The 12372-nt window shown below is 43.2% G+C and overlaps 1 protein-coding gene across 1 annotated transcript; it reads right to left on the bottom strand.

Moving 5' to 3' along the window:
• Positions 1-7503: 7503 nt before the first annotated feature.
• Positions 7504-8436, bottom strand: LOC117251071 (olfactory receptor 4B13-like). The gene has a single exon (XM_033617042.1). It carries the CDS (start codon positions 8434-8436, stop codon positions 7504-7506), a length of 933 nt encoding a protein of 310 aa, XP_033472933.1.
• Positions 8437-12372: the final 3936 nt, after the last annotated feature.

Raw genomic sequence — 12372 nt, forward strand, 5'->3', positions numbered from 1 at the left:
ATCGAGTCATTAAACCAACAAAGTCACCTGTGACCATGCAATGATGTAGGGTGGTCACCCCAGTATAAAACCCCTACGTCATCACGCAGTCTGCTCCCACAGAATCTTCTCGCCCAGATAGAACCATACTTACAGCTGTAAGTCTCGTTCTGTTTCATTCTTCCTGACTGCGGGTCCTGGCGGTGCTTTAGCACTGGATGACTTATACCAGCAAGGTCACAAGGAATGCTTACCATGCTAAGGGGCGGAAGCTGTGGACAGGACAACTGCTGTCACAGCTGTTGGGGCAGCCACATTGACACGGTAATAGCAAGCGGACGTACATGAAGATCCCCAGGTCACGGTAACACAGATGTCTTGCAAAGAGACCCCTCTCAATGCTGCCCAGGATGTGGACACACTCCGAGTAGAGTGACACTTCACATTTCTAGGGGCTGGCAGGCCTTGCAACCTGTAAGCATGTAAAATCACATCCACAATCCATTTAGAAGGTCTCTGTCTTGAAAGGGGTGTACCCTTCTAAAAGTTGGTCAGTCTTACGTAAATTGGCAATGGCCTCCATGTATGTCTTGAGTGCCCGTAGCAGGCACAGTAACGCAGATGGCTCCTCTGCCCCCTGAGAAGAACCTGATGGATTAAATGCTGTCAACTCGATGGCTTGATTTACATGTGAGGAAGGCACTCTCTTTGGCAGGACGGACGGATATGGTAGGAGAGTAACCCCTGAACCATCAGGATACCAGCGCATGCACATCTGGCTCACTTTTGTACATGTCCTACTGAAATGGCAGTGGCTTACACTTTCAAGGTTGATGCATCTGCCGGCATCGAGCAATGACTGCAGAAAACGCAGAATAATGGCCACCGTACAGGTCTCTGGATCCTCACCATGTGTTTTGCAACACTGGGAAAAAAGCTTGACGCACCTTGTGAATATGCGAGGGGCCAGTGAAAGACCAGATGGCAACACTTTGACTTGGTAGGCCTGTCCCTGAAACGCAAAAATGCAGAAAATGCCTGTGGTGTGGTGCAATAGGCATGTGAAAATAGGCGTCCTTGAGATCTATTGACAGAAACCAGGCCCCCTCTGTCACTAAGTGCCATCTGTAACATTCGGAATGGCAGAACCTTTAAAAATTTGTTTAAACCCCTCAGATCCAGGATTGGATGAAACCCGCCACCCTTCTTCGGAATTAAAAAATACACTGTATAAAACCCACTGCGCCGTGTATGCCATTCTACAGGAACGATGGTGTCTTTTTCTAAGAGGGATGCCAATTCCTGGCTGAGGGTCAGGGCCAGGGATTTTGCAGGGTCTTCTACCACATACATTCTGACCCCACAGAAAGCAGATGGCCGGCATCAGAACTGTAATGTGTATCCCCTGGACAGTGTGGACACCACCCAAGGGTCTGTGGTCTCCCTCTCCCAGAAGCTGAGTTGCTGCTGGGAGAAGCGTCCAACACCGGCCCCTCTGACCTCAGGTTCGACCCCCCAGCTCCTAGAGCCTTTGGGGCGACAACCGCTAGGGGCAAGTCCTCTTGGCACCTGGAAGGTTGGCCAGGAAGAAACATGCCAGCACTGATCATAGTGCCCTATACTGCAAGAGGTTCTAGGCTGTCCACCTGGGCGAGCAGGTGGATGGAAGTGGCTGTGTCCGGAAGGCAAGGGACTCCAGACCAGCTAACCTCTGCCTCGCCTGATCTGCCTGTGCACTGTGATCCAGTGCCTGCTGAGCCCCAGGCCCAAAGATCTGACCTGAAACCACTGGAAGGGTGCGGACGGTGTGACGACATGCCTCCGACAGGGGGGGGCTGTGCTAGCCAGACCTGGTGGCGAGCCAGTGTCACTGTTGACCAATCTTCCAAGCTCCCTAGACATGAAGGCATTAGTCTGAAGGGACGCACCGTTAAGTGTCTGGGCAGAAGAGTCCTCACCAGATTCCTGCAGGGTCTCAGACAAGGCCAGGATGAGGTGAGAAAGGGCGTTACCAAGACGCCTAATGTATACTGCTATATCATAACTCTTAGCAAGGAGATCATCTGTCAATCGACACTGAGAACGAGGACAGCATGTATCAGGTCTAGGAGCCTCATCTGGGGAAATTATTAAAGAGGCAATGGTAGGCCCAAGTGGGTCCATATGGTCTAACCCATAGCTACCTGCCTCCTGCATAGCAGCCAAGTTCCTGCAATCACTGGTGTGATGAGAAAACCACCTAGGGTCTGCCCAACACTTATGGAGCTCCTCAATATAAGGTTTAGAAGGAGGAACAAAGAAGGCAGAGGGCTGTGGCATCTACCTGAAAAAAGCACTTGAAGGAGCTGCCGCCACCAGAGATTCATCCAGCCCCAGGCGTGCTAAAGCCATCCTAATAGCTGGCTTCATTGTGGCATCACCAACTTCAGATCCATGCAATGACCCAGCATCGGACCCTTGTGAAAAAGCCCCCAAGGTCATTGAGGCTGTGTCTCTGTTTACATCTTGAGCTTCCTCCTTATCTGTAAGCAAACTGCAGGATGCTGCAGTAGATAGCACATCATCCTCTTGACAAGGCAATTCTCTTGTGGAGGAGTCACCACTGGGAGCTGGCCTCCTATTATCAGGCTTAAAATTGAGTAGGAGCTCTTTAATCTGGGCAAACTCAGATGAGAGAGTGCCAACCTGAAGAGCCAAAGTGTCCACCGTTCTTAGTTTTTTTTAGGAGGACCATGTGAGGGTGTGCTGCTGGATTAGCCATGCTAGCAGACGGCAGTTCAGTATCATTTTCTATCTCAGCAAGTCTAGCCATCCGTATTGACAGTGGCATAAACCTATAGCTCATACAGGGGTTGTCAGACACGCCTGCCCTAAGGTGCTCAAGCCCCAGGCAGGCAGGTGTAGGAGGAACAGCCTTTCTGAACTCTCCCCAAACCTAAAGTAAATAGACAGGGGTGTGATGGGCCACTCTGAGGGTCAAATGTTTATTGCTTTGGCCATTTCACCTCATTCTTAAGGAACTCTTTCACCGTCATCCTGGCATCAAGAGTGGTAAAGGTGTCAATTGGAAACCCTCCAGATCTAAGTTTCTGATTAACATCCTGAAAAAAATCCAGCGTTTGACAACACAGCCAAATTAACTGCCAGACCCAGGGTCATTAACTGTGCTTTTAAGTTCAACACCTGTTCTCCCCTATGTCACATCCATGGGAGCTACTCTAGCTCCATCTGACTCACACCCGTGTGAAGATGAGATAAGGAATCCATGCGAGTCGTAAACTTAGTATGCATTCCTGAGCAGAGACCTTTTGTAACCAACTTGGGGTGTCTCTTGAAAGTAAAACTATACATTTTATCCATGTTCTAACACTGTAACTGTGCATAATCCTTGTTTGTTAGTTGAATTATGTTTTTTCCACTCTTGTAGGTGATAGTATTAGTGAGTTATAATTTTCATGTGTATAATCCCTCATTTAACATGGAGTCATACTGCCATCTTGTGACGATAGTTAAGAAGGGTTCCCGTAAGGAATCCCATATTATATTTCGAGTCAAAATATAGTTGGATTGATTAATCAACTTGTCTTTATTAATATGTGCTTTCTCATTTAGTATGTTGACGTAATGGCAGACTAGTTTGTAGTGTTTGTGCAGGAAACATTTATACTTGTGTTTCGCTAATATATGCGGTATAATAATATTAAATTTAATTTGATGTTAAGAGCCGATTTTGACCATAATGGGAAGAGTATGTCTATCGCGCATAACATGTTAAAGTACATAATCTCTCAAAATAAAGTTTCATTAAAGTTCATTAAGTTTCCTCTGAAATAAAGTAATGTCTAAACTAAGAGACCTGTCTTGCCTCAAACACGCCCACTCAAGCTGGTCAGATAAAACTACTGAGCTTGGCGCATCTTCACTCTTCTGCTTTACTTTTTACTTTCTCTTTCTTTCTTTCCTGTTAGTTTTCTTTACTTTTTACTTTTTCTTTTCCTTTCTTTTGCCGTCCTTCCTTCTAGTTATACACTTTATGTCTTAACCCGTTACACTCTTAAACTCAGTACCTGCATAACCCTTTTTTTTTGTACGATCGAAATTATTTTAAACCTTTAAGTTTCTCTCTACACGTCCAGGATTGTTTTGTCTGTCCTGAGTTTTCTTTCTTTTTGTCTGTGCCTTCAGTAACAAGCGTCAAAGCCAGCCGATTGCAACATTTTTTCTATGCGTTGATAATAACTTTGATAATAATATCGAACTGCCGACAAGATTGTTTTCAACTTTATTATAAGCGAGTAGCCACAGCTAAATAGATGAGTTTCTAGTCAGCCTGCAACTCCATCAAAGATTCATCGGATCCAGCGGCTGCCAGCCACTTGTCCAAGTGTCTGCAGAGCAGGGGCTCTTTGCCGAACCAAGAGGCTTTCTGCCACCTAAAATCACAGATGTGTGAGGACCACCTAAAGGACACCGCCTTCAGGCTCCACCACCCCACACCGCTGCGTTCCAGTTTGTATCACCCTGCTGGAAGGCCGTGAAGTAAAGCTGGGAGTTGCCAGTGGCAGTTCAGGGTCCCCGAGAAACGTCCGTCTGAGTCATCTCACTAAATCATCACTAAATAACTGACAAAAGTGTTACCTCTTACCTTAAGCTATTTATACATACTGCTGAGTTTGTGTTATTTCACATCATCCTCATTTACTATTCATTTACTCAGTTGTTAAAAATTTAGCCTAAATAAATCTTCATTTATTGCCAAGTCATTGTCTGTGGATATTTCTTTTGAGCAGGAACTAAGATCACTGTATAGAGAATTCATAACCCAGGTACTGAGATTGATTCATTATTGATAAATGTACTGACATAGTTTGATTAGTCGCTTCCCTCCATAGGAGGGTGGTGCCCCTAAATTTATTACGAGTGCAAACATTTTCTAAAGTTATTGCTCCTACACAGGTCATTGATCATGACCACCCTCCGCGTGGGGGGGAGCCATACATAAGTTAACAAACTTAACTTAGACTGGGCCATGTCACCACCACCACCTTTTCTGGGGCAATCACATCTAAAAACATTGTAGCCCTGAATAAAAACATCCTTGTCTGAGGTCGATTTAGTAAGCCAAGTTTCAGACAAAACCAGGATATCTGCATCTGTTCTGTGAGCTCAGATTCTAATGTTATCCATTTTTTTAAGCATACTGCAGGCATTTATGTGACTAACACCCAGGCCGGATCTAGCTTTAAAGTCATCCAGGGTGTTAATGGAATTCAAGATAGGACCTTGGCTGGGATGAACATTTCCGGAGATAAACAGTAAAAATAGGATCATACGTCTCTGTTTAATGTTTGCACTATGAGGAAGTTTGTCTTTGGAATGTAGCATGACCACAAAATCAACGAGAAAATTCCCAGAGAACACGTAACAGCTTTCCAAAACAGGGCAGAGCAGTTCAGAGGTGTCCAGAGAGTCTGCGAGACAAAGTCCCGGCTTCTGCGCATGTAGAATGGACAAAGCACCGGTATGTGCGTTGGGCAAAATCGCTGGAGAGTGTACCTGCACGAGTATACTCTCCAGTGAGCGTCAGGTTGCCCATTGTCCCAGAATGTCATTGCATCAAGGAACGTGAGAAGGATGTATATTGTTTTATTATCCCGTGCACTTTCCAGCAGAAATATTGCTGAACAGTGTCTAATGGGCACAGTTTGGGCTAGTAGAGTTGCACAGCTCAATTCGCCAATGGGAGTCGGGAAGACCTCTCGTCATCGGACCGAGGGGGTATCCCGAGAGTGATGTCACTCACAACCAGGAAATCAGAGCCGGCAACGCTGTGAATAAAATAATGTAATCAGGATCGATCTAGGCCTCAAACGATAGCCCAAATACACAGAATCACAGGTGAGCTCGGAAAGAAGCACTTCCCTTCGTCATGCAGAGATCAGACCCATCAAAGTCATGCAGCGATATTCGTCATCCAGCTGAGCAGGCTCCGCAACCCGCCAGGCTGGACAATGAATCAGTGCTGCAATAAATGAATTAAAATCAGGACCATTGCGGGCCGAATACAGACATTATGAAAACTGCAGCATTTGAGGCGGATAATAACCACTTCCCTTTGAAATGCGAAGTTTGGGCCCATCAGAAACAAGCAGTGATTCAGCAGCTTCGATTTAGCGCCGCAGGATAGGCAGGCTCCATAGTCCAAACAGTGCGATCCAATTCGAGAAACTTCACTTAGAATCCCATCTTCAGTTGAAAATAAAGCCTAGTATATCGCACACAACTACACTCCCATTAAAGAGACACACATATGAGTAAATATGCTGAACCACTGTGATGGACTCAGAGTTTGCAGTGACGCCAATTATGTTCTGCCTCGTTAGTTCACCACACAGACCGTTTTTAACATGGCAACAACTGCAGCCGGCTCAAACGTGATTAGTCAATATCACGCGGACTACAAACAGCCTACAAACGGAAACCAGGGCTCTTCTGCTCTTCTTCCAGAGGCAAGATCTCTGGGGTCTGCCTACAGACTCTACGTTCACTGAATGTAGAGTCTGTATATAGAGACTACAGTAACACTGAATACCCCCAATGTTACAAGGCCTATTGAACTATCATGTAAAATAATTGCAGATATTTTTAGTTTTGTCTAATGAGGTTTATTGGACAATATGTAATGGTTACAGTGGAAAGCCTATGCACATTATAGTAAAGTACACATCAACACTGGAAATAGAGTTTCTGAAAATCTTCACCTGCCCTTTGTTTTACAAAAGGTCCATTTTCAGAAACCTAATAACAGTTTGCGTGTGGATAAAAGATCAAAACTTGTAGAAAAATACCCCTGCACATGTGAACTCAGCCTTAGTTAGACAGGTCCAATGGTCATTTGTTGTTCTAAAGGGGCGAGATGTTCTGACAAGCTTTTTTTAAATACTCCTTCGTCATCAAGTTTGTCTTTTATTTCTCAGTATTTCATTTGTGTATGTTTAATCACAAGCAGGTTAATTACAAATATAGGATGATGTATTTTTCAGATTTTATCATATTTATTTTATTCCTTAATACGAGAAGACACACAGTCATGTAGCCCCAGAGTGGGTTTTGCGAATTAATAGAGCAAAGTGTGTTGTCTGAGATGTGTACACGCAACAGTGTAAACCACTGTACAATAAACAGACTAGGGTAAATGTGAATAAAGTAAATAAACTAAAGAAAATGCTTATAGAAAGTACATATTTTTATAGAATCATCATTTTATTATTATTTTTTTGGAGTGCTACCAGATAAAAAAGAGGCATATGATTCTGCAGCCGAAATCCTGAAGGTAAATTCTACATTCATAAATTCAAATTTCCAGGCTAAATTTTCAGCTTAAAAGACATCCTTCAAGACATAGCTAACATTTGGGAAATGTGCAAAACCTCCATTCTTCAGTCTGATGATTTAAGTCATAAGCAAAACAGCCAGCTGGTTAAGCAATGCATATTTCATTTTAATTTATAGATTAAAATCAACTTAATATTTGTTTTTAAAAGTAATAACATGCAGAAATCTGTTCCGAATCTTTGTCAATTTGAAACCATAAATGAGAGGATTTATGACGGGGGGTATGACAAGAAATTGTATTTCAATAAAGTTTTGAACAATCTGAGGTAAATCTTTTGAACCAAATCGCATGTTCATGAGATCAAAAACTATTGTTACAAGGAAGGTGAGTAAGGAGGTTAAATGTGGCACACATGTTTGCATGAACTTCCTCCTGTTCTCTATTGAATTCACACATGTTTTGATGAGATACATATAAGACCAAACTATAAAGAAACCATGGAAGACATAAATGATTATTGTAATGTATGCAACAATACCATTAACCATAGTATCAGCTGGGAAACAAGCAAGTTTAACAATCATCCAATTCACACAAAAAAGTCTGGCGATAAATGGGCTGCATAACTTTAATCTAGATGTCAGAATAACATTTATGCCCATAATGCAAAAAGGTGCTAACCACGACAAACACACTATCGTTAAGAGTCTTTGCTTTGACATAATACAGTGGTAGACTAGGGGTCGACATATAGCCACATATCTGTCATACGCCATGACTGCAAGAATAGACAGGTCACTGCAGGCAAATGAATACATTACCAGAGCCTGAACATGGCATCCAGCATAAGAGATAACATGAACAGGAGAAAGCAGATCCCAGAGGAACTTGGGGTAGAAACCTGCTGTCCCATAAAGCCCATTCATGCAAAACATACACAATAGAATATACATTGGCGCATGCAGGTTTTTATCCAAGATGATGATGACAATAAGAGTAACATTTGCCAGCAAAATGAAAAGGTAACACAGTAAAGTGAGGGAGAAGAGAACAGCTCGGTGGTTCGTTGTCTCATTTAAACCTGAAAGTACAAACAGTGTTATTAGAGAGACATTATCCATCCTGGTGAGGAAAAACTATATTTTCTCCTGTATGGTGTACCTCCATAGTGACTTTTCCCTCATCTCACTGTTATTAATATCTTGTCTGACTACAGCAACATGAGCTGGGGACCAAATCAGCCGATCAACATTCAGAAAGAGCTTCTCTCTTTTTTCAATGTGCAGCAATTTACTGTACAGGCAATGCAAAGCAGTGAGCAACACAAAACCCAAAAGCACTAGGACTGCTGAAGTTTCCACCAATGTTATTTTTTCAAGCTTGCTGTTTTATCCAAACTAGAGTTCTACACAGGCCTAAAATTAAGACCAAGAATTGGCCTGTACTCACATTTTTCACACCTGACCTAACCTAACCAGGTCCTCCGTGCCAGAGGTCTTCCAACTAGGACTGATGGTACTATCATGGCCTAAATTAACTTGTACCATCAAGCGCACGAGCACCTCAAAGTGCCATGGCCAACTTCAGCTCCTCGCCAATAGCAAGCTCAGCTCGTGTGCAGTTTTTGTCCCCCAGCAGCTGACAATGTTAAGACACAAATTGCCCGTTATCCCTGACTTTGTACTGGAGCTCCCACAGTCCTGAGCATCACCTAAGGCTCCACTCTCACTGCTGCTGGGCTAAGCAACAACCGTCCATTGGATGAGATACTGACTGTCCATCAGGTACAGGAACCCAAATTGGCAAGCAACAAACCCACTCTATCACCAGCAGAGTGCAAATTTTCTGTCTCTCAGCCGGTATTCCTCATTGGAATATCTGAAAATGCATGACTATAATGCACAAGTCAGCAATAACAATGTAGCTGGTGTGCTACCGAGACCTCAGCGTAATAGCTAGCGATTTTTTTTGTTATGCTTTTTATAAAGAAAAGGACCATGATACTTTAAAACGTCATTTAACTAAGATAATATGATGGTAAGCATCGTTTTAAATCTTTATTAATTAAGAAAATACATTTGTGGATTTCATTTGTTGCTTGTGCTGCCATTTTGCTGATGATTTCACATGATACTCTGTTTTGAGTGTGCCTCTGAGAAACCTCCATTTGGAGGGCCATATAGCCCTAACACTTCGTCCTACCCCTATGTCCAAACAAGAATCCAGACATTCCTGGACATGAAGAAGTGGAAAGGGGTGTATTGGGATTGGGCTATGGTCTCATTGAATGTTAGAAAATCCCATGCCTGGTGGATACAAGTTGTGTTCACACTAGTGTTTTGAGATCATTATTTAAAGTTCTCTGTCCATGAGAAACCTTGAAAAATAACAGTAAAATGGATGCATTGCTTTTTCATTTTCTTCTTTCAGTCGACAAACAAGCCAATCCTGTGACATCACCCAGACAAGGACGTGCTGACGTATTGCGGTAAGCGAGTTGTGTCATTTCCGGTGTTTCTGTGACAGCGTCTCTGTACTGCTCTGGTGAATTCTGCTAGCCTGCTTTCTCACCCCAGTTGCTTTAACGCTGCTTTAACGTCTACTTCAAGTCATAACCCACACTGGTTCTGTTTAAGCACTTATAGCTCTCCTTCTTTCTACGACTTTCTCGCTAATCTCTTAGCTGTTGTTTGCACGCTCTTAGCCTTGTTAGCTACTTTAGCTTAGCCATGGCTTCTCCTTCTCCTGCTCTTTCTTGCCGGGTGTGCCAAATGTTCAGTTATGCCTCTGCCTCCTTTAGCGACAGTGGTAATTGTAATAAGTGTAGCTTATTTGCTGCGTTGGAGGCGAGGCTTAGTGAATTAGAAGCGCGGCTCCGCACCATGGAAAACCATTCAGTAGCTGCGGTAGTTAGCCAGCCCCCTGTAGCTGGTGCGGAGCCACATAGCATAGCCTTAGCCTCTGCTAACTGTCCTCCGGTAACTCCCGTTCAGCCGGGAGGTTGGGTTACGGTTCGCCAGAAGCACAGCTCCAAGCAGAAGCCCACGGCTCACCACCAGCCTGTTCACGTTTCCAACCGCTTTTCCCCACTCAGCGACACACCCGCTGAGGATAAAACTCTGGTTATTGGCAGCTCTATTCTGAGGAACGTGAAGTTAGCAACACCAGCGGCCATAGTCAAATGTATCCCTGGGGCCAGAGCGGGCGACATTGGATCAAATTTAAAACTGCTGGCTAAAGCTAAACGTAGATTCATTAAGATTGTTATTCACGTCGGCGGCAATGACACCTGGTTACGCCAATCGGAGGTCACTAAAATTAATATTGCCTCGGTGTGTGAATATGCAAAAACAATGTCGGACTCCGTAGTTTTCTCTGGACCCCTCCCAAATCTGACCAGTGATGACATGTTTAGCCGCATGTCATCATTTAACCGCTGGCTGTCCAGGTGGTGTCCAGCAAACGATGTGGGTTTTGTTAATAATTGGCAAACTTCTGGGGAAAACCTGGTCTTATTAGGAGAGACGGCATTCACCCCACTTTGGATGGAGCTGCTCTCATTTCTAGGAACCTGGCAAATTTCATTAGTAATTTAAATCCCTGACAACCCAGAGTTGAGACCAGGACAGAGAGTTGCAGTCCTAAACGCCTCTCTGAGCTTCTAGTTCAGTTACCCAGCCATAGTTTTCATAGTTTTATACAAACGGTGTCTGTCCCCCGACCACCTAAATTATTTAAATCTAAAATTAAACAAAGAGGAGTTGTGCATAACAATCTCATAAAAAAATTAAAACCTCTTCTGTGACAGAAAGACAAAACAGGAGAATTAAATGCGGACTGTTAAATATCAGGTCTCTATCGTCTAAAGCAGTGTTAGTAAACGAATTAATATCAGATAATCATATTGATTTACTCAGTCTCACCAAAACCTGGCTGTGTCCAGATGAATATGTTAGTCTAAATGAATCCACTCCTCCCAGTCATAATAATACCCACATTCCTCGAGGCAGCGGCCGAGGAGGGGGAGTTGCAGCCATTTTTAACTCTAGTCTGTTAATCAGCCCTAAACCTAAACTAGATTATAATTCATTTGAAAGCCTCGTTCTTAGTCTTTTACATCCGACCTGGAAAACCTCGCAGCCACTTTTATTTGTTATAGTGTACCGTGCTCCTGGCCCATATTCTGAATTTGTATCTGAATTCTCAGAGTTTTTATCCAGTTTAGTTCTTAAATCAGATAAAGTTATTATTGTAGGCGATTTTAACATTCATGTCGACGTTGATAATGACTCCCTGGCTACCGCGTTTATCTCATTAATAGACTCCATTGGCTTCAGTCAGGGTGTACATGAACCCACTCACTGTTTTAACCATACCCTCGATCTAGTTCTGACGTATGGAATTGAAATTGATAACCTAAAAGTCTTTCCACAGAATCCCTTGCTATCAGATCATTATCTGATTACTTTTGATTTCTTTTTACTCGATTACACGCCACTCAGCAACAGTTACTATACTAGATGTTTATCAGATAGTGCTGTCGCAAAATTTAAGGAAAAGATTACTTCGTCGTTAAATTCAATACCAATACCTTCAGTAACAGAGGTTTCCCGTGCCAACTTTAACCTCTCCCAAATTGATCATTTTGTTGATAGCGCCGTAGGCTCGCTGCGAACAACGCTCGACTCTGTAGCTCCTCTTAAAAAGAAGTTAACAAAGCAAAGAAAGTTTGCTCCTTGGTATAACTCTCAAACCCCTAGGTTAAAACAAATATCGCGAAAATTTGAAAGGAATTGGCGATTAACCAAACTGGAAGAATCTCGTTTAATCTGGACAGACAGTCTCAAAACTTATAAGAGGGGCCTCCGCAATGCCAGAGCAAACTATTACTCAGCATTAATAGAAGAAAACAAGAACAACCCCAGGTTTCTTTTCAGCACTGTAGCCAGGCTGACTGAGAGTCAAAGCTCTATTGAGCCTTGTATTCCTTTAGCCCTTAGCAGTAATGATGTTATGAGCTTTTTTAATGACAAAATTCTAACTATTAGAGGCAAAAT

Source organism: Epinephelus lanceolatus, chromosome 14, assembly GCF_041903045.1.
Source record: "Epinephelus lanceolatus isolate andai-2023 chromosome 14, ASM4190304v1, whole genome shotgun sequence".
Classification (NCBI taxonomy): Eukaryota; Metazoa; Chordata; class Actinopteri; order Perciformes; family Serranidae; genus Epinephelus; species Epinephelus lanceolatus.